Genomic DNA, 26,378 nt, shown 5'->3' on the forward strand with positions numbered 1-26,378 from the left:
TTACTCTATCTCATTTATTAGCTTCATAATTGTTGCCATTGTACCATTCTGTAAGCCAGAACTATCGCAGAGGGCAAGTAGTTTTAGAGAGAGCGAAGAAAGGTAGGTCGGTTGCTTTACTTTTTCCCATGCCTGACTCGAGGGGAAAGTCACGCATCCTCGCAGCTTGTGGAACAGCCGCCGGATCTTTATTAAGCTGGCCAGCAGCAGAAGGTCATCTCCACTCACGAACCGCAGGGCTGGGAGCTCCTCTGGTTTGTAGTACTTGTGGGCAAAGAAAGAGAGGGGCAGAGCTGAGTATCCAGGAGCAGGACGGGAAGGGGGGAGGACCAATTGGAGCTGGGACAGTGGGACCATTTTTCTCTGGAGAAGGAACGGAACTGCCTTGCTGTCGCGTCAGCCATGGTAAGCTTAATGAAGGCCTGAGTCTCAGTAGTTTACCCTGAAGTGGCTTTGCTTGCTCAAGCGCATAGCCAGTGCCAGGTGCCGCGCGCGCGTGGTTTTTTACATTTTCCCAGTCGCCTCCCAGCAACTGCGAGGAGGCGGGAACCATTCATTCATTCCTTAGCTTATACTGAGAAACTGAAGCTCGAGTTCACTCGCGTGACCAAGGGGCAACTGCACGCTGCAACTGGATGTCTACCTTCTTAATCCCTGAGTTATGGCCGACGTGGATTGTGCTTTGATCAGGTCGGGGCAAAGCACTAGAATAAAGGTCGCGGAGAGAGCCTGTTCTATCCTTACGGAGCTAATTGTTGGTGGGGAAGGCAGCCATAATGGTAAGAGAGGCAAGCCCGGCTCAGCCAGTATCGGGGAGGGACAGGTTCACGGGCAGCTCAGTAAAACGTGGTAAAATGACGACTTGGTAAAAACCTGGGCAGTCTAGCGGTGTCTCCAACATGATTAGAACCGGTTTCCTGGCCCAGGCTAGAGCTTTCTGCCATAGCAGAGAGGAAACAGAAACCTCAAAACACAAACTATAAAACGAAGTGGCCAAGGCAGGTGACTGCCATCACACAGCGAGCTCTAGGCTCGTGCTGCTGGGACTTAAGTCTGAACTGAAAGGGATTTTAAGAGAGAAGAAAATGTAAGGTTTGCTTCAGTAACACAGGGCACCTTCACTGTGAATTCCAAGAACTCTCAGTGGACACATTAGGCATCCATCTATCCCATCAGTAATCAGATTAGCAAAATTATTTTACTCTTAAAATCTAAATGATTGAAACTATTATTCTAATGCGCTTACCCTTACTTTGGTCCCAACGCTGATTCGTGCCTGTTGGCCCATTGCTAGAAAATTAATGGAGACCTTGTCTTGTTCTAAGATGCGAATTCCAATGTGATGGTTCAAGGCCAGAAAAACAGGTTTAAATGAAGCAAAGGATGAGGAAGGCATGGAACTTGACCAGTTCCAAGTTCGTATTCTGTTGCCAGCTTGGTCTGAATATTGGCCTCCCAGGAGGTTGATGTAGACCCTGGGAGGAAATTAGAGTCACTGATAGAAAGGAGAGCTGCATGTGGTGGCCTCATACTCGCAATTACAGAGGGCTGGGGCAGGACAGGGTAAGACCTTGGTTTGAAAAACAACCGAAGCCGGGCGGTGGTGGCACATGCTTTTACTCCGAGCACTCGGGAGGCAGAGGCAGGCAGATCTCTGTGAGTTCAAGGCCAGCCTGGTCTACAAGAGCTAGTTCCAGGACAGGAACCAAAAGCTACGGAGAAACCCTGCCTCGAAAAATCCAATAAATAAATAAATAAATAAATAGATAAATAAATAAATAAATAAATAAAAGAAAAACAACCGAAAAAGCCCTACGAATGGTAGCTCTGTAATTCAAGGCTAAATTATCCCTACCACTTCCTAGCCAAGGCAGATGGGTGGCGAGGTCTCTAGGTAACTTAGTGACGCTACTCACTTTACACAATTTGGAGTACTGGGTTCAAATCGAAGCATACTTATAAACTGATATAAAAAGGCCGTGTGTGTGTGTGTGTGTGTGTGTGTGTGTGTGTGAGAGAGAGAGAGAGAGAGAGAGAGAGAGAGAGAAGGAAACCTGGAGGTTTCCTCTGGGAAAAGAAAGGATACAGAGGGGAAGCTGTTTCTGAGAGAGATAGGACCAATGCTTAGATTTTCATCAGGCCAGAATGCAAGACCACGGGTGTAAATTTGGGGGATGCCCAGAGTACTCCTTGTATAAGAGAGCGGACATAGCTAAAAGTCAAATACCCTTCCTTTTATATTTCTTTTCTTGGGGGGGGGGGGTTAGAGGGTGCTGGTGGCTGAAGCAGAGGCGTTGGCCATATATGTTTGAGCTCTCCCACCGGGCTGCACCACCAGCCGTTAAGTACGAGGCTTTGGGGGTCTGGGTATGGACAGCAGAGGTTCAGGGGTACTTCCGAGTGCGTGGCAACGGAGAGAAGTTCTCCAGCGGAGCAAAGATGTGCTCAAATGGGGTGGGCTTCTCCAACCGTGTGCACTGCCAAGGCCACATGTCCGCTATGTTACAAATATCCCGCTTGCTGGGAGGTTTTGCGGCACTCATCACCGTGACGGTCTACTGCGCAACCTCATTCCCATGCTTTCTCACCGTTTTCAGCGGAGGTAACCACCCCTACCGTGAGGAGAGGTCTGTATTCTGAAAGGTTTGGCTAGATTTGACAATGCCCACAGGGCCCCAGGAATAAGGGAACTTACCTCTTGTTTCTCCAGCACTGACTGATCACTGACACTAACCTGACCGCAAAAGAAATGAGAAACCAGGAGGATGCCCTGCCGGAGCTGGAAAGGGGCGATTTTACACAGCAGTATTTGACTGAACTGCTCTGAATCAGTTCTTTGATTATTCTTGGAGCTTATACCTTAATTTTAATCTATATTTAGCTGTGTAAGGATAAAGATTCAGGATACGCCTTCAAGGAACTTCAGGCTACAGAGAAAGGAGACTTACTTCACAGAGGCAGGGAGAAGGGGCTTTGGGGATGGCAGGGACCAGTCAGAGTACCCAAGAATTCAGCTCACAGAGTTGGGGGCCCCTGAAATCATCTGGTCTCTTTGGGAGACAGTTATTGTATAACACTACACCAAATGTAGCCCAGACTGACTATTTGAATCTCGAAGGATAACTAGAGATTTCCCATTGTACATGGTGTTAGCGGATCGGTCGCTACCGTGTACTAGAAATACAAACGCTTCACTGCGTCCCAACTTTGCCAGCAAGGTCCAAAGTCTGCCAGTTGTTGGCAGTTTCCCAAGTGACATTATATACCCACAGATAATTTAAAATCCAACTATGGTGGCTTACATCTGTAATCTAGCTAATCTAGCACTTAGAAAGCTGAGGGTCACAAATTTAAGGCCAGCCTGCTCTGTAGAGGGAATTCCAGTCTGGCCAGGGTTACAGAGTGAGGCTGTGTCTACACACACACACACACACCTTTCTGAAAGGCTTAAATTGTGTTTGAAGTTAGAGCCCAAGTGTTTTTTCAGATTAAATGGAATAATATGAACTTATACAGTGTATATACTGGTAAATTATAAGGGAATCAAGACCTTTCCACAGAGATTTAAATCTTTATATTATGATGTGTGTATGCCTGAGGTGCGTGTGGTGGGGGTTGCCTGTGAGCCACAGCGTGAGTCGGGAGGTCAGAGGATGACTCCCTGCAGTCAGTTCCCTCCTTCCTCCCTTCTGTGGATCCCAGGCTAACATGGAAATGCCTTCCCAGGCTTTGTGGCCCCAGAGGTTTGCATATTATTGTCTGGCATGGCTGCAGGAAGCTCACTAGCTGGGAATGTATCTCAGACAGTAAGCAACCCAGCATTGTGTGTCTCTGAGCTATGTTACTTTCTAAAGACCGCTAACTTGGAGAAATCTTTCTAAAGCCATTCTTACTAGAGTAGAAAACAGAATCAAAACCAAAATAGCAGCAAGGGCCCGAGAAACCTACCAGACATTTCCATTAGGGTGATAGCAGGAGCTTCTCCCAGAGGAGTCTAGCACCGCCAGGATAGCAGGGTTGGTGGGTGCGTCTTCTTGGACAATACAAGTGAAGCCATTTGTCTTGTTGGGCACCTGGATAATGGCCAGATTTCCAGATGGATAGCTGAGGTCAGATAAGGTCCTGTGACATTTCTAGTGATCCTGGACTATGCGTGGAATAAAGTTAATTTATGAGGAGCTTTTTGAAATTATGAAGCATTCTGAAAAGGTCGCTGTTTTAATACAAAAGAAATTTATGCTTTTATATGGATGAAAATATATTTTTGAAAGGTAAAAATTCTCAACAAAGTGGTAAGAAATAGAATTAGAGATATGGAAGAGGATTGTACATCATGATAAAATTAAATTTATCCCAAAAGATTTAAGGGTGATTCAACATCGAAAATCAACAAATAAAATAAACTGCATTAGTAGAATAGAAAGCAAAAAGAGCATGACCATCTCAATAGGTACAGAAAAGTCTTCTGAAAAACCAATACCGCTTCCTGATAAAAAAGACTTAGTAGTTCTCAAATAGATGAGAACATCTTCAGCCTAACAAAGGGTAGTCACAGAAATACCACAGGCTAGCAGTCTACTTCATGCTATGCTTTCCTGTTAAAGTGAGAACCTAAGCAAAGATGTCTATTCCCATGACTTCTCATGCTTTATATTCATATTACAATTTTATCTGTTTATTTATTTGTGTATATGTATATGTGTGTGTGCCACAGAGTGCATGCGTACAGAGGTTGGAGAATGACTTGCAGGACTGGGTTCTCTCTCTCTCTCTCCACTGTGTGGGTCCCGGCAAATTGAACTCAGATCACCAGGCTTGGTGGAAAGTTACCTTTACCCACCATCTTGCTGGCCCCTTCTGGGTCAATTTTACATGAACGTCCTAACCATGGAAAATTTAGGAAAGGAAAATGTCTAGATTGGAATGGGAGGTAAAAAGCATACTTGGGATCTGTGTATACAGAAAGCCTCAAGGACATAGTGAAACAAAACTTTAGAACCAGTGATTGAGTTCAGGGGGACTGTCCTCATAGGCTGCAAGACAAAATCAACTCGGTTTCTTTATCTTAGCAGAGACCATTTGAAAACGGAATTACGAAAACCATCCCACTTGCAGTAGCATCCAAAAGAAAGCCCACCGAGCATGTCCGGTGGTGTTAATCGGGTCTGTGTGCAAAGGCTATTCAGAAACAAGGGTAATCAAGACTGATTTCGAACATCAGTCACAGCCTCTAAGAGTGCTAAGAATTAAAGTCGTGACCTGAAACAATTAGAAGTAAAAGTTGGCAACTGCGTTCTCTCTCATGGGGACTCCAGCTTTGTCGTGTGCAGCCGTGAACATATTTTCCTGGTTTATTGTTAGGGTTTGCCTAAATATCTGGGACGCTGACCAAAAATGACAGGAAGCACTCAGTTCATGAAAAGTTCTCTTTGGGTTTTTGTTTCTTTCTTTTCTTCAGAGACTGTGGGTGGCTTTTATGCCCAAACTCTATGGGCTGGCTGTCTGAGTGGCCTATGGTGAAGTGGCTAGTGACTTAGTTCATGGGTGTATTAACCGGTCTGTGGTTTGGGGGTAAAAAATATCAGAGCTGGAAATGCTCAAATTTCTCATCTAGAATTTTTTCTCTTAGGGATTGAACTCAAGGAAGTATGTTGTAAGTGTGTAGCGGGTAAAGCAGAGAGCCGACTGAGCACTGTCTGGTACAAAAAGTGGAGTGTCTTAATGTCAATCACATTTTATATTCTCTAACCATTATATAAAAGAGCCCATTCAAAGGGAAATATATGATATTTATATGCATATATTTATCTCACTAATATAGAAGCTTATGGACTCAGGGCGGTGTAAGGGAAGGTGCATTTCAAATGTCATCTGCTTTTCTCTGGATGGTAGAAGTCTGGGAGGATGTATGTATTTTCTGTAGCCCCCCCCCCCATTCTCTTTCTTTTCTGTCTGGCCCTCCCTCCCTCCTTTCATTTTCTATTGGGATTAACACCAAGGCCTAGTACATGTGGCCTGTCACAGACCTCCTCCCCAGCTCTTTTTTGATTTTGGGATAGGTTCACTCCAATTTGCCCAGGCAGGTCATGGACTTGCTATCTTCCTGCTTCATGTCCCACCTCAGCCTCCCACTTCAGCCTCCCCAACCTCAGCATTCCCCACCTCAGTATCCCAGCTCAGCCTCCCAATTCAACCTTCCCCACCTCAGCCTCCCTCACCTCAACATTACTTCTCAGCCTCCCTTACTTCAACCTCCCCCACCTCAGCCTCCCTCAACCTCAGCCTCCTCCACCTCAGCCTCCCTCACCTTAGCCTCCCCCACCTCAGCTTCCCATACCTCATCCTCCCTCACCTCAGTCTCCCTCACCTCGGCTTCTCACACCTCAGCCTCCCAAGTAGCTGAGGCTACAAGCCTAGGCCATCAGGCCCTGCCTGTTTTCCTTCATGGGAAGTAAAGCTAATACAACAACGTATGCAAAGAAAGGATACAATATTTGTGTTGTCCCATCTGGAAAGGAGGTGAGAAACTTGCTTCCGTGCTTGTAGTGCTTCTCCAAGAGTTCATTCTTCACGATCTGCATGTACGGCAAACAACATTAACTGGTGGCTGCTGACGTCACACATGGAGCAAACCATTTCCTTACTTCCTATGCTTAGCCCTGCTTCAGCAACATGGGACGGTCAGCAGTAATGGTTTACAGATCATTTGAACGCCTGCAGTGTAGCGTAATAAACCCCTTCTCATCGCTTACCTATTGAAAGTTTTATTTTTTTTCGTGTATATTACCATAAAAAAAAAACAAAAGAAGACAAACCAGTCACACCACAATGGTAACAATCATTTCCTTACTGTAAGGCGTTCACACATCTGTGGAAGCGCTGGGCTGAAGGGGTATTTTATAAATCTGACCTACTTTGTTGTGGAGTAATCTTTTCGTACACCATGAAGATGTGTCTTTGCCAAGGTGCCCTCTGATTAGTTTAATAAAGAGCTAAATGGTCATTAGGCATGCGGGAAGAGGTTAGGCAGGACTTCTGGGTCCAGAGAACTCTGGGAAGAAAAAAGGCGGGGTCACGAGCCAGTTGCAGAGGCAGAGCAAGGTATGCAGGAGAGGAAAAAGCCACGAGTTACATAGTAGCAGGTAGGTGAGTAGAAATGGGTTCATTTAAGTTTTAAGAGCTAGCGGGGGGCTGGAGAGATGGCTCAGAGGTTAAGAGCATTGCCTGCTTTTCCAAAGGTCCTGAGTTCAATTCCCAGCAACCACATAGTGGCTCACAACCACCTGTAATGGGGTCTGGTGCCCTCTTCTGGCCTGCAGGCAGACACGCAAACAGAATATTGTATACATAATAAATAAATAAATGTTTAAAAAAAGAGCTAGCGGGGCAAGCCTAAGGTATAGGGTGAGCTTTCAAAATTAATAATGTCTCCAAAATTAGTAATATGCTGTTCTCTGTGAGCTGGTGGCCCAAAGAACAATCCGTCTACACTGCTTTATTCACCTTTCCCCGTGTTGGGGATTGAACCCAGGGCCCTGCACGCGCTAGGCACTTTCTACCCAGCTACCTCCCCTGCAATAAGCCAGTGAGGAGACAGTGAAGACACAGGAAGATGACCATCGTGGCGCCAAGTCCAACCCCTTTTATATGGAAGTTCAGTGTGAACATGAATCTGTAGCTGATAATACTGATGATTTGGTTTAATTCTATGTACTCCTGATCTTGGTTTGCACTAAAACAAGGACAAGAATTCCTAGGGTGAAATGATCTAGGTTTTTGGATGGACATTGTCATTGACTTTGAAAACTTATTGTTCCATCTGGAAATGATAGCCTCTTCGAAAGTATGTGTGTGTGTGTGGGGTGGGGGGGAGGCTATCGTTTCCAAAGCTATGAAATAGGGAATTTCCAGACAAGCGCCACAGGATGCTATTTCAGCAGCGAGTAATTGTGAAACAAATGCTGTGCCATGACCACACAAGGTCCTAAATGGAACCAGAGGTTCCAGTAGTCTCCTACTGTGCTCCCCCGGGTGTGCACGGCCCAGTGTGCACACGCCAGCGTGCCTACCCTGGTGTGCGCAGCCCAGTGGGCCAAGTTCAGTATCAACACCCTGCCGAGATGCATCTGACAGTGTGATTTTATGGTAATTTCTGTGCACTTCTGTATGTTTGTCATTTAGATGTTCTCTTTTTTAATGTTCTATATATGGTGTGTGGTAGTTTGAATAAAAATGACCCCCATAGCCCCATAGGGCACTATTAGGAGCTGTGGCATTGTTGGAGTAGGTATGGCCTTGTTGGAGGAAGTGTGTAACTGGAGCTGGGCTTTGAGGTCTCAGATGCTCAACCTATACCCAATGTGACAGTCTCTTCCTGCTACCTCCAGATCTGGACGTAGAACTCTCAGCTACCTCTCCAGCAGCATGTCCACCTGCATGCAGCCATGCTTCCTGCCATGATGACCACGGACTAACCCTCCCCTCGGAACTGTAAGCCAGCCCCAATTAAATGTCTTCCTTTATAAGAGTTGCTGCAGTCACGGTGTCTCTTCACAGCAGTAGAGATGCTAACTAAGATGGCTAGGATCATCTGTTGTAATTGTCAGGTCTTCTTTCTTCTCAGGGGAAGACCCCTCTCCTTGAGCCGCTGCGCTGCAGTGACTTTGATTTGCTCATGGTTTTCTACACCTGTTTGCCACTGCTCATTGTGGGTGAGGGACCCCAGGTTTCTCCATCTTTTGGCTGATAGAAGCCCGGATAACGAGAACATTCTTACGCATGCCTGCATGCTGGTATTAAGTTCCTGTCAGTCTGGCTCCACCGAGGTGACTTTATAGTTCTGTGTCACTTCCCGTGGCACAGCAAATGCTGGCCGGCTACTGTCCGGTCCGCTCCCCAAAGCTCAGCTCTATCAGAGTTTATACTGTTGCCAGTGTGGTTAGTGTGAAATGAATTTTCATTTCTCGGGTGACGAAGGAAGTTGAACAGGCTTTCGTATGATTTCAGTCATCTGCATTTTCTCTCGTGAAAAGTTTCCGTTTGAGTTTTGGCAAAGGGCTCACTTTTCTGTAGGATCCAGTTTTGTGTTTCTTTGTTTTGTTTCTGACAAAGGGTCTTGCTATATAGCCTTGGCTGACTTGGAACTCGCTATGTAGACCAGGCTGATCTTGAACTCACAGAGATCTGCCTACCTCTGCCTCCTGCCACTGGGATTAAAGGCATGCACTGCCACACCTGGAAAAATTAGCTTTTCATTTTGATTTTTAAAAATTCTTCATAAATTTAGGGTATAAAACTTTTCTTTATATGTCATATGTAATTAAATGATCCTTCATTTTTTGGTTTGTTTTTCAAAATCTTAATTTTAATTCATCAAGTCCTTGGCAAATACTGCTTTAAGGTATAAGTCTGTTCTATGATGTTAACAAAACACATTGTGCAGCACAAATTGGACTGAGTTATAAAATAAAAGAGACATGATGTGGGGAGGGGTTGGAGGGGAACGAGAATTGAATCTGGAGAGAGTTAGGAAGAAGAAAGCTGCAGATGAATATAATTGGAATACACTGAACGTATGTATGAAATATGATGAAAATATACCACATGCATATATGAAATCCTCAAATAGTATACATTTGAAAAAACGAAAAGAAGCCAGGCAGGGGTGGTGCGCACACCTTTAATCTCAGCACTCAGGAGGCAGAAGCAGGGGGATCTCTGTGAGTTTCAGGCCAGCCTGGTCTCACAAAGCAAGTTCCAGGATAGCCAGAGCTGTTAAACAGAGAAACTCAAAGAAAAAAAAAAAAAAAAAGAAGGAAAGAAAGAAAAAAAAAAACCTTTATAGTTTTGTATGTTGTGTCTCGGGATTCAATCTCCTCCAGAATTGGTTTCTACTACGGTGTGAGATAGTCTTTTCAATGACATTAATAAAGAATGTGGCCGCCCAGTCCGAGCTGACCTAGAACTAGACATTAAAAAAACTTTCTTCTTCACTGCTCTTCAGTGGTCCTGCTGTCAGCAGCTCTGAATGCATGTGTGCTGGCGTTTGAGTCTCGACTGTTCTCCCTCAGCATCACCCTTACTTAATCGCTGTATCTGCAGAGGTCTACAGCTCCCTTTGGCTTTTTTTCCCCAGAGTGTCTTGGTAATTCTAGGTTCTTTATACTTCTACATAAATTTTACAATCAGTGTATGAAGATTTCCCTCAATGTATGTGAACTACACTCGTCTTAGAACCCAGTTGTAGGAACTCCTTCGGCCAATAGCCTTTTGGGCCCATTTCGGGCGTGGCCTCATGTACTATAAATGCAGATGAAAAGTGTGCGTGGGTCTCTTGGCTGCTGGATTCAGTTCCAGTTCCCAGCACATGCAGAGGACTGCGGATTGCTGCTCTTCCTGTGAGTTTGTCCCCAGATAAATAAACCTTTGTTATACTCCATTCCGGGCTTTTGTGGAACTCTTTTGTAAGCCAACAACCGGTGGGGATTGCATTGGGTCATTTAAGAGAAGAGTGTCCCCTTTAAAATTCTTCCTCCTTAACTACAGGAACGTGGAGGTGCACTGCAAACTAGAACACTTCAAATGCTAACACAATTCTGAGGAAATAAGGCTAGGACTTCGGTGATGTTTCCTCCCGCCTTTTAATTTTTTAAGAGTTCCAGATGGTCTTTAATGTACAACTATCACATTTTAAGGCCAAAAGGCTTTAACTAAGAATATTATTAATAAGACATAAAGTGTAGAAACAGTTGCAATCCCAAGTCTGTACCAGTTATTTTTGAGAAATAGCAATGGGCCATGCAGTGGAGCTCCGTGAGAACTTTTATTTGTTTTAAGCAAAATTGTCTTAAAAAAATCAAAAACAAAATTTGTAAAAGAATTACCTTTCCACACATTTTCCTGGAATCACAGCAAGTGATGGAGATGTTCCCCATCAGAATATCATCTTCGTCGTCATCGCTCTTCTTTTTCGGCAAATCCAGAGAAAGCTGGTAAGAAATTGTCTTCAAGTGCTTTGTATCTGTGGGAGAAAAAAAGTCGCAGGAAAGCACATATGTGCTTTGCCTTAAAAAAAACTTTATAATAAAATTCAATCCCTGTGGCAAATGCATCAATTTATCACACTTTTTTTAATGGAAGAAAAATAAGGATATCTATTAAATTTAAATGAGGAAGAGGTTCTTTGATTTAAAAATGATCATAATTTTCTATTAAATAGAAAATGAAAATTCCTCTGAGAGAGTTTTCATTATGAGGAATTTCTAGGCTTTGAGTTTCTCCCTTCCTCCCTCCCTCCCTCCCTCCCTTCCTCCCTCCCTCCCTCCCTCCTCTTTCTCTCTCTCTCCCTCCCTCCCACTCTCCTTTTCTTTCCTTCCTCCCTCTATCCCCCACTCCTTCCTTTCTTTTTTTCTTTCATTTTTTTGGGGACAGAGTCTGAACTATACAGTTCTGACTGCTTGGAACTCACTAAGTAGACGAAGCTGATCTCAAACTCCCAGAGTCTGACCAGAGTGCTGGGATTAAAGGTGTGTGTGTGTCCCCATGCCTGGTGGCCTTTAGTTTCAATAAGAAACAGTGAATTTCAACCCCCCCCAATATTAGATATTTAGTTACAAAAATACAAACTGAACTGACTACTCTAAGTTCCTCTTCAATAACAGAAGGAGCTTGTTGCTGACTGAGAAAATTAAGTTATTTCTTCTAAATACTGGTGTGTGATTTCTGACGCGAAACTCAGTCCCTTCAACTGCTCCTGTTCTGTGCCCACACTGACTAGTTCTGGCAAGTACAAGAAGAAAGCATTCAAATGTCTTTTAGCAGACTTTCCACATCCACGTTAGAGATGAGAGTGGAACGTGAAACATGTGCCTCCTAACACCAGAGACACAAGCTTGACAACGCTCAGTCACTGTCTAGGCAGTGCTCTGGGGATGTTCCTGGTTCACTTCATCCAATAACGATGAGACAAAGACTAAGAACTCTAAAGCCAGAGAGCCTAAACCCCAGGTGTCTCGACCCATTTCACCCATAGACACAGATTCTATGACATTTTCAAATGAACGCTCTCAGCATTTCTGTAGCATGTACTGATTTTATGCCTCGGCCCAACATCTGAGCTTTCTGATGCCGAACAGCATCCCCGACAACACCCTTACCGTCCTCAGTTAGCGGGGTGCTCGGTTCATGGGAGACTATTGCGAAGTGTCTGGCCATTTGACGTTCTTGTTTTCTATAAAATCAAAACCATCAAGCGTAAATCGGAACTGTGGTTGAAAGCGGGAATAGCGTACTACAAATTTCAACTGCTCAAGTACCATCCTTTGCTATTTTCATCTGTTATCACTTATAAATCCAGTTTATGTCATCAGAGCTGGGAGTGGGCTTATCGGGCAAATTTCTCAAGCATAGGAATTTTGAATTGCCCTGATAATTTATAATTGACAATTCCTACTTTAAGCCATTGAGCTCACTAGGTTCTATCTCTACTATCATCATCGTCATCAACATCATCATAACCATCATCATCATCATTATTTAGTATCTGTGTATGTGGTGCTAGGGATTCAATTCAGGGCCTTGTGTACACAAGGGAATCATTCTCGAACTGAGGTTCTTCTTGGAACTTTTGAATCTCATGACATCCACCAGGGATATTATAATGAGTTTGCTTTAGTTCATTTCTATTTCTTTATATGAAACATATCCTCGTAATTATGTGTTTTGAGAGACCAGGGTTCATTTTATGAGATGCTCCTCGGTTAGTGTTTCTTGTCAAGCTCAGTACGAGGACCCTGCCTTACCTCTGTATGGCTTTTTCCTTTGCCTTGAGTCTGTCGACATCACTGCCACGGGCTGCATGAGGACGGATACTGATTAAGTCCGTCTTAGTACTTTGGATGTTTAGCCTTTCCTCGTTGATATAATCAAGAAGATTTTGTAACTGAAGACAACAGAAGGCCTGAAAGACAAAGAGGGTATGATCCAGTTATGGGTAAGAAATAGGTGAAGCGAATCAGAGGGGTAAAACCCCCAAACCACCAATGAGATATGGATAACACCTCGACCAAAGGTGGGAGAATTCAAGCCTATTCCTAATATCATGTTAATGAAGTCTGTTGCCTCCCCCGCTCCCCTTTTAGGGGGAAGTATATAAGCTGCTGGAAAATAAATGTGGATGGTCCAGTGTTCGGTGGATTTCCCTCCCGATGCTGTTCTGTGTTTCTGCCTTTTATTTCTCTCCTATCTCTGTTCCTTTTGCTTAATAATCTAATCCTCATGCTCCTGCCCTAGTGCATGTGAATTTCGTTGAGGCTGGACACCGGCTGTTCTGGGATGACGTGTGTGTGCCCCAACACCAGGCTGGACCCCGACAGTTCTGGGATGACGTGTGTGTGTGCCCCGACACCAGGCTAGCCATCAAGTCAGCTTCTTCCCAGCTCTGTCTTTTCCTCTCGGTCTTTTATATGATATCTGTCCTAGTGAATGTGTTGGTTGTGAGTGGCATCTCCTTGACAGGTAACACACAGGCCTTAAGAAAAACCACATAAAGGAGAAGCAGGGGAAAATACTACATGCGTTACAGCTCCTCGGTCAAACCTTCTTTAGAACTAACTTACACGCTTCCGGTGCTCGGTGTCAGTGTTGTTAGAGCAAATGTCTATATCGGAAAGGAGCGATCGTAGGACACTTCCACAGAATTCACACTTGAGGACTAGGTCTTCTTCATCCTTCAGAGAAAGGGAGAGAAAGAGAAAGGAAGTGAAGAAGTGCCCCGGGGGGCCCAGCAGACCTAGGGGCAACTGGAGTAGCTTTGTGGGCAGTGAATATCTATCAGGGCAACAAAGGCAGTGGGAGATGGGCCGATTCATCTGAGAACACTTGCCACTGAAATACCTGATGGGGACCTTTTAAGGGTCTGAGGTTTTGTGGCTGAAGGGATCGAGCTAGCAAGGTCCGTGTAGTCTAGTGTGTGGCATCACTTCTGCCCAAGGGCTAGAAGGGAAGAAGCTGCCTGAGATGTGTTTGGAGTGCTGTTTTCTCTGGTACTGCTTGTGTGGTAGAGCTCAAATTGACCACGAACAATTGCAACTTTCTATAGTCAACCAGAGTCTTTCCTTCACGGGGACCCCTGATTGGAGTTCTGAACTCCACAAGGAAATCCAGGAAGAAAAGAAACAGATGAGGGGAACAAACAAAACGAAAGTCAGGGTGGCTCAGGTAAGTCTCTTCTGAGGGGTTCCTGAACTGGGGCCATGTTGGTAATTCAACACACCTACGATTGCAGGGATCCTGGGTAGGTGAGTAGCTGTGCCTCAAAAAAAAAAAAAAAAAAAAAAAAAAAAAAAAAAAAAAAAAAAAAAAAACCTCTAGGGCAAGACTCAGAGGTGCCTTTCAGATCATAAACAGCCCTGGCACATCTGTATTTGCCGTCTAAGCTGTCCTCTGAGACAGGTAAAGTACCCAGTTATCAAGGTGATGGTCTTAGCTGGTGCCGCTGGGGATTGGCCACTTGAGTATCTGTAGGCATTTGAAACCGTCCTACAACAAACTCGACGCCCTGTCAACAGCAGAGTGCTGAGTGGGCAAAGCCTTGCATTGGAGAGGTGCTGGTGGAAAATACGGGGCCACCCTGAAGTGATGACTGTTTCTGTACAAGGGACTTGGTGGTACATCCTTTGGCTCACGATTCTTTCACCCCTCCACCTGAGAATGAAGCAAGACAGAGATCCCTTGGAAGACCACAGGTGGCAGTGGACTCTTCACAGGAAGAGTGTGGGGAGAGGAGGGTTAGACAGGCCAGCTACCACGGCTCCTGAACGCAACTCCTGGCAATGCTACCTGCAGTGTCTGCCTCCAGAGCCAGAGGAGCCAGCCTTGTCTAGGTCAGGACATCCCCCTGGAGAAGAAGCCACAAGGTCTTTTTTTTTTTTTTTTTTTTTTATGGTCAAGTCCATCTCTGGGTCAGAGGAAGACTGTAACCCCACTACCTCCAGAGACTTCTCTGGATAGAAGCCCTTCTGGCTCAGAGGAATCAGAGCGCTCGGTTCAGGTAAAAATTGCAGTCCGAAGAGTCTAGTTTGCAGACCTGGATGAACAGCTGAGCCAATAGCTGTTGGTGATATATTGCGCGGTATTTAACGCGTTGCCCTTTATTAGTACCATACGGTTCAGCTGCTGTGCACATCAGTGCGTTCACACAGGGTCTCATTGGTCCTGCACACGTGCTGTGTTCATGGGGCACAGCTGGGGCCTCCTTACCACACACAAAACATCACCTAGCATATGCCAGAAGAAGTCGTCTAGGGGATTCGGATCTGGGAATGGGCATTCCCTTCACAAGGTCATCTATCTAGGTTTGGGGATGATCATTTTACCAGCCATTCCATCACTGCACAGGAGTGGAAGGCGGTGCCCTGGCTCACTGGAGTCACTAATGAAACCTTTATCTAGCTTTTCAAACACAAATCCGTAACTGGTCCCTTAATGTCATTGAACATGTCAAAGGTTCACCTGTGTTTGCTTTGTGACCACTATCGTTGGTTGAATTGTGTCTTCTTAGAAGGTATGTTGAAGGTCTAACTTCTGGTACCTGGGAATGTGACTCTATTTGGTCTTCATGAAGGCCACCAAGTTAGAATGAGGTTATCAGAACAGGCCTTCATCTAGTATTATTGGTGTTTTCAGTAGAGAAGGACCTGTGGACCTAGGGACCCAATAAGAAACCAGCGACAACTGAGGCAGAGACTGGCAGGGTGCAACTACCAGCCAACAATGGCCACACATTGCCCTCGAGTCCTTAAAGAGGAAAAAGCGAAGAGAGAGTCTTATTACAGAGGTGACCCTGTTGATATCCGGACCCAGACTTCGACCCTCCGGAGTCATAGTGCAGAGGTTCTTTTGTTTTCCAGACTCAGTTATTAAGACTTAGGAAACCACCGCGTGCTTTTCGGAGTAAAGAAACCCTTTGCTTTGATTCTTTAAAGGTCTGCTCCCATCCGTGGTACAAATCACTGTGTGGCCCCATGCAGTCCTTTACAGAAATCATAAGACTTATGAACTGAAGTTACCTTGATGCTAATGTCCAGATAGGGAAGGTCTTTTCTATATGACAGCAAGGGCGGAGGCCCAATGCTGGTTAGTGTCCTTAGAGGAGATTCAAAGAATTTTACAAAATCTTCATGAAACTAAATATTAAGAAGAGAGGGGAAAAAATTAAGATCGAATAAGTCGCTTTACAGCAAGAACAGTGCTTTGGTTGTTGTGATAAATAGCTCTCACCTCCGTCTCACATAAAATACTTAGTTTCGGCTCTTCAGGATTAATTACCCACGTTCCTGAAGAGAAAGGACAGGTTCAGATGAGAAATTGCAACCTTTGTGCTGTGCGTTCTGTTGCCCTCTAGCCTAGAGGTCCTCGCCCGTCCTGACCTCATAACCCTATCTACCCAAACACAAATAGGTATGTATGTGCACACACGCGTGCACACACACGTGCCCACACACACACAGCCTAAGCCCTTCATCTGCCCTGCCTGCCCGTGTACATCTGTCTTTTCCAGCAAAGCAAACATCCATTTACCTCTTCGCTTAGAAGCCAGCATTTCTGGTTGCACCTCCTTTGTTTCTAGGGATGGTACTTTTTCTAAAAATAGAATAAGAGAGAAAGTATATATGTACTTATCATCAATCTTGAAAAAGGAGAAACAAGTTAAACAGGAAGAAAAATAAAATAGAAAAATAAGTGCCTATGTTTGTTTCAATTTCAAATGTCCCTCCCCTTTTTTTAATAAGAATTGAATAGAGACACACATGGGGGTCAGCTGTTTGGGAAGATAATGATACACAACTTTTCACACACCAGGGCCACTTTGTTGGTATCCTAGTTAGCTTTAGCTACAAACTTAACACAGCCTGGAGTCTCCTGAGAAAGGACTATCTGTCGAGGGATTGAATAGGCCAGATTCACTGGTGGGCATGTGCCTTAATTTTTTTTATTGCTGTGCTAAGACATCATGTTCCAGGCAGTGTATAGAAGAAAGAATTTATTGGTGGCTTACAGTTTCAGAAACTGAGCCCATGACCATCATGGCCGGGAACTTAGAGGCAGGCAGGCAGGCATGGTGCTAGAACATTAGCTGAGATTTTCCATCCTTACCTGAAAGCGGGAGGCAGAGACACCTCACTGGGAATGGTAGGAGTTCTTGAAACCATTGAGCCTTTCTCCAGTGACACACCTCCCCCAACAAGGCCACACCCCCTAATCCTTTCCAAACAGTTCCACCAACTGGGGACCAGGTATTCAAATATACGAGCCTATGGTGGGGATCCTCATTCACCCACCTCAGCATGTCTATAGAGGGTTGTCTTGATTGTTAATTGAGGTGGAAGGGTCAGCCACTGTGGGTGGCTCCATTCCCTGGTCAGGCTGTCCTGGCCTATGATAAGTAAGAAAGCTAGCTAAGCATGGGCCAGCAAGTAGCTTTCCTCCACGGTTTCTCCTCTGAGTTTCTGCTTGAGTTCCTTCTCTGACTTCCTCAAACAATGAACCGTAAAACTGTAAAGTGAAACAAGCCCTCACCTCCCCATAATTTCTTCTAAAGATTTATGTAAGGTACGTTAAATGTTGAATTTTTTTTTCTTATGGGGCTGGGGGTTGAACCCATGATCTTTTGCATTCTGATGGACACTCTTCCATAGTCTCTCTACACCCTAAACCATAGCTTATTAAATAAATTTAAAAAAAAAAACACTACTTTTTATTGATGGTTTGTAAACTCATTTTTAAAAGAGTGCATATGTTCTTTCTATAATAAACAGAAGGATATATAATAAAAATATAATGAGTCTCTCTCTTTCTCTTTCAAGACAGGGTTTCAGTGCATATCTCTGGCTGTCCTAGAACTCACTATGCAAACCAGGCTGGCCTTGAACTCACGAAGCTCTGCTTGCCTATACTTTCTGAATACTCCGATGAAAGGTAAATGCCACCATGCTTGTCTTTCTTAATGGCAGGTTATTTCTCGATGAATACAAACACTGCCAATTATCAAATACTGTGTGCCAATGATTTTAAATATCTAATCTCATTTTGATGATCAGCACTTCTGTGTCACCAGTTCTGCTAAGAGATAAGGTGACTGAGGCTTGATGAGATGAACAGATTTGCCCAGTATCTCAATGTTGATTTACACTGCCTGGATTCAGCGTCAGCCCTGCTGCCCCTCCACACTGTTTGAATTTTCCAATTTGCAATCCAACCCCCAACCCCCACCCAGCAACAGCTAAGGAATCAAAATACTCACTCGGTTCCTTCTTAGAAATTTGTTGAAGCCAACTTTCTTCTGTTTGTACTGATATCTGAACTCTTTCATACAAACTTGGGTACATATCTCTGAAATTTAAATCACAATGTTAGTTTAATTATATGGTTGCTAGCAGATCTACTCTCTCTAGTATATGTTCAGCTGGATGACATATTCCCGTAGAAAGTTCTGATGTTTTCTTTGAAATATTTTCTTCCATTCCTATATTTCCAGTAAAGTTAAACAGGACTTGTGAATCAAATCAATTCCTTGGAAAGCCTTCCTTCCTGAGAGTCCTCAGATTTGAGGTCCGTGAGAGACAGTGAGAGGACTGACCTTCTGGGTAAGAGTTTTATTAGGAGTTACTGAATGCCGTAGACAGACAGCGTGGTGGGGGTCCTGAAGAGAGTGCAGGCCCGTGAAGTTAAGTGGTAAGCAGAAGACCCCGTGCCATGTCAACCATATATTGTTGTCTCTGATTACCAGCAATGGTAGAAAGCGGGAAGGATGTGGCCTTTCATCTATCACACAGGATGTGACCTGTAGCTCCTGGGGGCTTGTGGTACGTGCTAAACATTTTCTGAGGAACTGAGGATCACAGACTCCTAGAGAGGCGCAGGAGAGTGCCTGGCATCTCTTTCACAGCAGCTGTGAGGGTGAGAAAGATTGCTGTAGGTGAGCATAGCCTGAGTAGGCCCAGCTCAAACGCTGTAGGTGAGCATAGCCCGAGTAGGCTCAGCTCAAACGCTGTAGGTAATCATAACCCACGTAGGCCCAACTCAGACACAGTAGGTGAGCATAGCCCGAGTATGCCCAGCTCAAATGCACCAGGTGAGCATAACCCACGTAGGCCCAGCTCAAATCCGATAGGTGAGCATAGCCCGGGTAGACCCAGCTCTCCCCTGACTCTTTCTAGATCCTAGAGGTTGCTAACGTCATCTCTTCCCTGTAGGGATTTTCTAGCACTGTACCTGCCTGCGTGTGGAATCCATATGGCTTGTGCTAGTGATGTGCACCATTTAAACCTTTGCATGGATTTAAGTTCACACTGCATCTCATTTAGTTTAAAATTAATACAGGGCTGGGCACGTTGGACAGGCATCGAGGCACAAGGGTGAATTCCAGTTTCAGTGAGACTGTCTCGGGAAAAACAAGGTGGAAAGCAAAAAAAGGGAGATACTTCTGGCCTCCACACGCTCATGCAGGCCTGACTGTACCTTTGCACAAACATGCGTACACGTACTACACACACACACACACACACACACACGTGTGTGCGCACACACACATTTTATAGACTTTTTGTTTGCTTATTTGTTTTTCAAGACAGGGCTTCTCTGTGTAGCTTGGCTGTCATGGAACTTGCTCTGTAGACCAGGCTGACCTTGATCTTAGAGATTTGCCTGCCTTTGCCTCCTGAATGCCAAGAAATTATACAAACTTTCTAAAAAAAAGCGCTGATGTTAAGGAACATGCATGGTAATCAAACAACTCTAGTGGTAACAAGTAAGCATTGCGTTTCAACCTCCCTTGCTTCTTTGCATTTTAATCAAATGATTGTGTTTTCTAAAACTATCGAACAACATTTGTTTCAATCAGTCCGTGTGGCATCCAATCGTTGCCTCTTCACCATGGTTCAGCTGTGTCTTCACCTGCCTCCCTGACACTCCGTTCCCTGGCACATTGCATCAGTGACCTACCTTTGTTTTTCGGTTCTGAAATGACTGTGTCCTAGAATAGGCAGAGAACTCCTCTGTGGAGGCCTCTCGGGCAAGTCTCCGAGGCGATCCTGTTTATCTAACCTTCCTGAGAGACAGGCTGCGGGGACCGCTGCACGAGAGGGAAATCCCGAGACATTTATTGTGTGTTTCCCTCGCGATGCAATAGCTACCAAAAATGAGTACATTTTTTTAATTTAAATATCCTTGCTTTCCTTAGTCTTCCATCAGATATTGTTTATGGAACTGCTAGGTGGAAGATAAATGAGGATGGCCACCGAATTCACTCTGTGGAGAGCGTCCAGGGTAGGAACGAAGGCTGCTTTGCTTGTGCTATTTCGCTTACCTTCACACAAGCTAATCCAAACCTTGGTATTTCCTTTTCCCTGGCAAGGGAGTGGAAGCCCATACAGATGAAGGGACATCCACGAGAGTCAGAGAGGCTCTTCCCTTGGTCCAAAGCTTCTTTTGTCACTTTCTTCTGTGTGTCACTGTTGTCCCATTGCTGAGAAGAAACACTAGGACCAAGGCAAGTCTTATAAGTCATCCAATTGGGGGCTTGCTTACAGTTTCAGAGGGTTAGTCCACCACGGTCATCATGGTGGGAGGCTGACAGGCGTGGGGCTTGAGTGCTTTATGTCCTGATCTGACAGACAGAGTCAGAGGCAGAGACTGGGCCTGACATGGACTTTTGAAATCTCAAGCCCATCTCCACTGACACACTTCCTCCAACGAGGCCACATCTCCTCCAGCAAGGCCACACCTCCTAATCTTTTCAACTTTCTCAAACAGTTCTACTCTGTGATGACTAAGCATGCTAATATGTGAGCCTATGGGGGGGGCATTCTCACCCAAACCACCACAGTCTGCCTTCTAAAGTGTGCACCATTGTAATGAGAGTAACAGTAAGGCAACTGAAAATGGAAGTTGAACTGATGTTGGTTGCATTTTTAGGGCATTAAAGAAAAAAAAAACCCACCCCAAATTCAGTAAAGACTACTTGAAGTTTGTGTGTGTGTGTGGGGGGGTTTAGTTTTAAAAACATCTTAGGAATATTTATGAGACACGAAAATCTTGTCTGGAAAAGAGCTTCCCACAGACTTGAAATCACATGGCTGAAGACCAGGACAACATGGCAGCTCAGTACAGAAGGCTTCTTCCTCCTGCAGATCTTACTGAAGAAAAACGCACTCTACACATCTGGCTCTGGAAAGATGCTGTCTTTGGCATGTAAGTAATACTCACCTCCTTGAAAGGATATGTCACTGTAGGGGAGAGGAGGACCAGAGCAGAGGAGATGAAAACTTAAAACAAGAGAAAGATTTCCCAAAAGGGAATTTCTGAGAAATGTCTATCTTCATACAACCAAAAATAGAAAGGAGGGAATGGTGGCTATCATCATAGTAAATCAAGAAATGACCTTGGAACAGCCAGTCAGGAAGGTGTCTTCTTCTTTTATTTGGGGCACCTAACAGCAGTTTTTTTTTCTTTAAAAAATTATCTTAGTTTTTTTGTGTATGAGTGATTTGTCTGCGCGTGTGCACGTGTACCATGTGTGTGTGTGCCTGGTGCCATTTGGAGACCAAGAACTGGCTGGAGTTACAGATGTTTGTTAGGGACCATGTGGGTACTGGGAACTGAACTTGGGTCCTCTTCAAGAACAGCAAGTGCTTTTCATCACTGGGGCCACCTCTCCAGCCCCAGTAGTTTTATTTCTAAAGCAGGGTAAAGAACAGCTTGTTGTTACTGTTGTTGAAAAGTGGTCATATTGCCTGGGCAGTTTTCCTGCTGGATGAGAAACAGGGCAGAGAACACAGCTACTGTTTCAACAAGCTTGAGGGGTAAGAGACGAAGGCAGGGGTGAGGATGAGAAGGGGAGAGGCAAAGGGCAGGGGTGAGGATGAGAAGGGGAGAGATGAAGGGCAGGGGTGAGGATGAGAAGGGGAGAGATGAAGGGCAGGGGTAAGGATGAGAAGGGGAGAGACAAAGGGCAGGGGTGAGGATGAGAAGAGGAGAGATGAAGGTAGGGGTGAGGATGAGAAGAGGAGAGATGAAGGTAGGGGTGAGGATGAGAAGGGTTTGAAGCAGACTGATCACTAACCCTGGGTCCTGGGAGCCGATGAGGCAATGTCTTCAGATCTTAAAGGACCAGGCTTTGAGACAGAGGCTAGGTTGTATTACTGATAAAGCCTGATGGTAAAATAGAAGTTTGCAGGCAGGGAGCAGCTTAGGAATTTGAATACTCATGAGAACTACATGAAAAATACTATCTAAAGAATTTCCTCAGCCAAAAGAAAGGAAGGAAAGGTAGACAACTGGAAATCAAGAGAATGTGGCCATGAAACAGCCCAGAGAAAGTGAAGGCAACTGAATACAACCGAATGGGAAATCTTGGTTTCTAGGCAACATCAGATTTTATATTCTTGTCCATGTATCCAATATACTGGATTCTTAACATGCAACTGAGGATTTTTTCAATTTTCTCAAACTGTAACTAACAAAATAATGCACATATTTGTAAAATTTATTATATATTATAAAATTGCAAAGTAATACAATTTCTTAGGAATTTGTGTGATTTGCTTCTCTGTGTGTGAGTGTCTGTTTGTAATTTGTTAATTAGAAACCTAGAAGAGAAGAGATAGAAGAAAGCAGTAGTGGATTTAGCGTTAATTTTTTTTTTTTTCCGAGACAGGGTTTCTCTGTGGCTCTGTAGACAAGGCTGGTCTCGAACTCACAGAGATCCACCTGCCTCTGCCTCCTGAGTGCTGGGATTAAAGGTGTGCGCCACCATCGCCCGGCGGATTCAGAGTTAATTTTATAAGTTAACACTAATGCTGATAAATCAAAAAGTAGAGGTTTAAGTTCTTTACAGTTCTAAATCCTAGAAAATTAAAACAAAACAAAACAAAACCAACAATCAAATAGCTGGAGAGGAAATTAATACTTAGGTCAGAATTTGATAAATCAAGTGAAAATGGTCTTTAAAATTGTAGTTGAGGGCTCAGAGGTTAAGAGCACTGGCTGCTTTTCCAGATGTCCTGAGTTAAATTTCCAGCAACCACATGGTGGCTCACAGCCATCTGTAATGGAGATCTGGTGCCTTCTTCCGGCCTGCAGGCATGCATGGAGGCAGAATGTTGTATACATAATAAATAAATAAATCTTTAAAAAAAATTGTAGTTGAAAGGGTGGAGAGGTAGCTTAATTGGTAAAAGACTTGCCTGGCATCCACAAGGCTGTGGGTTCCTCTCCCAGAATACATGTAAAAAAGCTGGTCATGGTAGTTAACATCTGTAACCCTAGCAACAGGGACGCAAAGACCAGTGGGTCCCTGGGGTTTGACCAGTTAATCTAACAATGAGAGGCATTATCTCAAAGAAGAAGGATGAGCAGCCCCTCAAGACGATGCCTATGCACGAACATAGACACATGTACCCCCCCACGTGTGCACACACATGCACACACACATGTAATAGGAAAACCAAGAATGCCAAAATTATGTTAACTCTGGTGGCTCAGGGAAGAGATGATGTGGAGAGTTTTATTGGTTTGTCTACTCTATTTTTTTTTAAAGCCACACATTGCATTAGAAATTTGAATTAAATGCATAAAACCACAAACATTCTCTCTCTCTCTCTCTCTCTCTCTCTCTCTCTCTCTCTCTCGTGTGTGTGTGTGTGTGTGTGTGTGTGTGTGTGTGTGTGTGTGTGTGGTGGAATGTGCAAGTGAGTGCAGCTGCCTCTTGAGACCAGAGGTGCTGGAGCCTGGAGCTGGTGTTGCAGGCCTTTGTGGAACACCCCTGAGTGGGTGCTGGAAACCCAACTCAGTACACTCCCTTAACTATGGAACCATCTTCCAGCCCCAGCACTTATACTATTGTCTACGTGGTCTGCCCTTACTATGCATCGTGTTGATAAGTAGACACATCATACTTATAGGTGGGCAATAAGATGAAGCCAGCAACCTCATCTTTCTCTCTTACAAAGTGACTGCTAATGTAGGAGCTGTTGTTTGTTAACTTTCTTGTTTTAACAAGGGTTGCCCTAGACTCTGGAATGTTGGGATTACAGCATGTACTAGCATGCTTGGGGAAAAAAAAAAAAAAAGCAAAAACAACCAAACTCTTTGAAGAAGTACGTTGTAAGTGACTTGCACTATTCGTAACCAATCTAAAATCTATAACCAATCTATCTGCTGAAAAAAAATACGACAATTGAAAACATTTTCTTACCTATCTACAGTCACTTCAGACAACTCTTTCTTAAATGTTTGAAATATTTTAGGATAACCTGTTGAATGAAACATTGAACTATTTAGCCATTCCATGCCACGGGTTCTTGAAGGGAAATTTTGTCCCCCGGGAACATTTGGTGAGGGATGAAGACAGCCTGGTTGTCACAGGGATGTATGTGTATGACTTTGTGCACATGCGCCCGCGTCTATTTACAAGCACATAATCAGGGGTAGAAGAGGCCAGGGATACTGGTAAACAGCCCATCCTAGAATACGCTAGGACACCACCGTTTCCCCAACTGTAAAGACAAACCCCCTGGAAAATGCGAACTGTGAGAGTTTGAGGAGTGGTTGGTTCTAAGCGCCCTGCTTTCCTTTTTCTGTAAGACAGAGATCTAGCGGGACCAGCAAGGAAGTTCAAGGCACAGGAGAGAGCTGTGTGTTACTACAGAACCCCATAAGTTGCTCGGTATCCTTCAGGAACCCTGTCCGGGGAGTGAGAGACCCATCTTCCACCTTTTACTAAGCGATTCCTCTATATCCTACACTAGGGAGCCATCATGGCCTTCAGTCAAGACTTGATAGTGTCTGTGCAGTGGGCAGCAGAGGGAGGGGTGCACAGGTTGCCCCCAGGTCAGCCCCCCTCCCCAAGAGAAACCCAAAACTACTTCTGTGGGATGAGGCGCCGCCTCTGCTGCTGCTGGAAGCTGAAGAGCCCTCGCTGGGCTGCTGTAACTCCTCCTCGCTCCACGTGGGGCTGGTTAGATCGCTGGGCGGGGGTGTGGAGCTCAGGCTGGGGGTGACCACGCTAGTTAGACGAGGACGAAATTCGTCGTCGTTGTCGGAAAGGCCTTCACGGTTGTCCATGGTTTTCCAGAGGTCGTCATAGTCCACCAACTGGTCGGGATTGTCTTGTTGGTGGCTCGCCACTTCCTCCCTCCCCTGTGCCCCTTCCGCCTCCTCTTCCTCCTCTTCCTCCTCTTCCTCCAACACCTCCTCTTCCTCGATCGAGGCCTCATCGGGCTCCTTCGGGCTGCCCTTCCCGGGCTCCTTCGAGCTGCCCTTCCTGGCTTCTAGGATGCTGCGATGGGGGCGCATGTTTGTGGGCGGGTGGTCTGGGAGCACGAGCTGCAGTTGAGCGTCTTGTCTCCCAGGGTAATGACCGAACCTTCGGGCTTTAAAGCAGCAGTACCCCTTAGCGCACCGGTGGAGGGTGGGGAGCCCAGGTAGGACCGTGGCAAGCTCCTTTCAGCCATAGCCCTTCCTAACCTGCAGAGAAGCAGCCTCCCTTGGAGTCATCCTCCAGGTTTTAAAAGAGAAAGTGGCTTCAGGAGATGGACATCCACAATGCCACTTGGCATTGAGGGAGCTGTGTGATTTGATTTTAGTAGAAAGATGCCTATCGGAAATTCTAGTAAGACTCTGTTTACAATATTAGACATCAGCCTTTGGTGTGTAGTTTGCAGACTTGACTTACGAGAATATTGCCTTGAATTGTTTATGTTTATTATTATTATTTATTATCACTACTACTAGACATCCTATATATTTTGTGGCTGACATATTTTGAGTCACTCTAGCCCTAGTTTGGTCTATTGCTCGATCCATCTTTTCATCTTGAAAGTAGAAACCACCTGAGATATCTGGCCACCACGGGCCACCTCTTATCTTCTAGGGCTTTTGTTTTCAATTCATGGTACTTTATTTTGTAGAATATTTGCCCATACTCAGAAAGGTATCCAGGAAAACATAGTGGACATTGGGTTGACTTGTTCATCGCATGCCCAGGGTCAGGCCTAGAGTCACTGTGTGTGATTCCTGCTATGTCACTTGACCTATGCCGGTCTTTGTGGGTGAAACGGGGACCAACGATGCCTTTAAGATATTTGTGGATACTGAATATAAAATGGTGGTCTGTAAGTATGAACAGGTTTCATCAAAGACCACTGGAAACACGAAGGAAGACAGGGGTACTAGCAGCATGGTGCCTTTGGGAGGACCTATCGGCAGACAGATGTCCTTCAAGTGGTTTGGAAGGGGATCTAAGGAAGAGTTTCTGTTGGGAGGCAGGACAACTTCGTGATATGGATTATGCAATGCCACAATGGCCCTAACTTCTGTTT

At 44.8% G+C, this 26,378-nt stretch overlaps 1 protein-coding gene across 1 annotated transcript; it reads right to left on the reverse strand.

The window, feature by feature from the left end:
• Positions 1–25,353, reverse strand: Erich6 (glutamate rich 6). Its single transcript, XM_050120251.1, has 14 exons — positions 24,924–25,353; positions 24,254–24,311; positions 18,279–18,390; positions 16,579–16,615; positions 16,279–16,334; positions 16,068–16,184; positions 13,617–13,727; positions 12,801–12,958; positions 12,156–12,229; positions 10,884–11,020; positions 6,490–6,575; positions 3,949–4,104; positions 1,247–1,475; positions 1–264 (listed from the first exon to the last, which is right to left on the reverse strand). The coding sequence occupies exons 1-14, from the start codon at positions 25,351–25,353 to the stop codon at positions 1–3; spliced, it is 2,025 nt and encodes a 674-aa protein (XP_049976208.1).
• Positions 25,354–26,378: the final 1,025 nt, after the last annotated feature.

This window comes from Alexandromys fortis, unplaced genomic scaffold (genome assembly GCF_014885135.2).
Source record: "Alexandromys fortis isolate MF-2015 unplaced genomic scaffold, M_Fortis_MF-2015_v1.1 scaffold_172, whole genome shotgun sequence".
NCBI classification, from domain to species: Eukaryota; Metazoa; Chordata; class Mammalia; order Rodentia; family Cricetidae; genus Alexandromys; species Alexandromys fortis.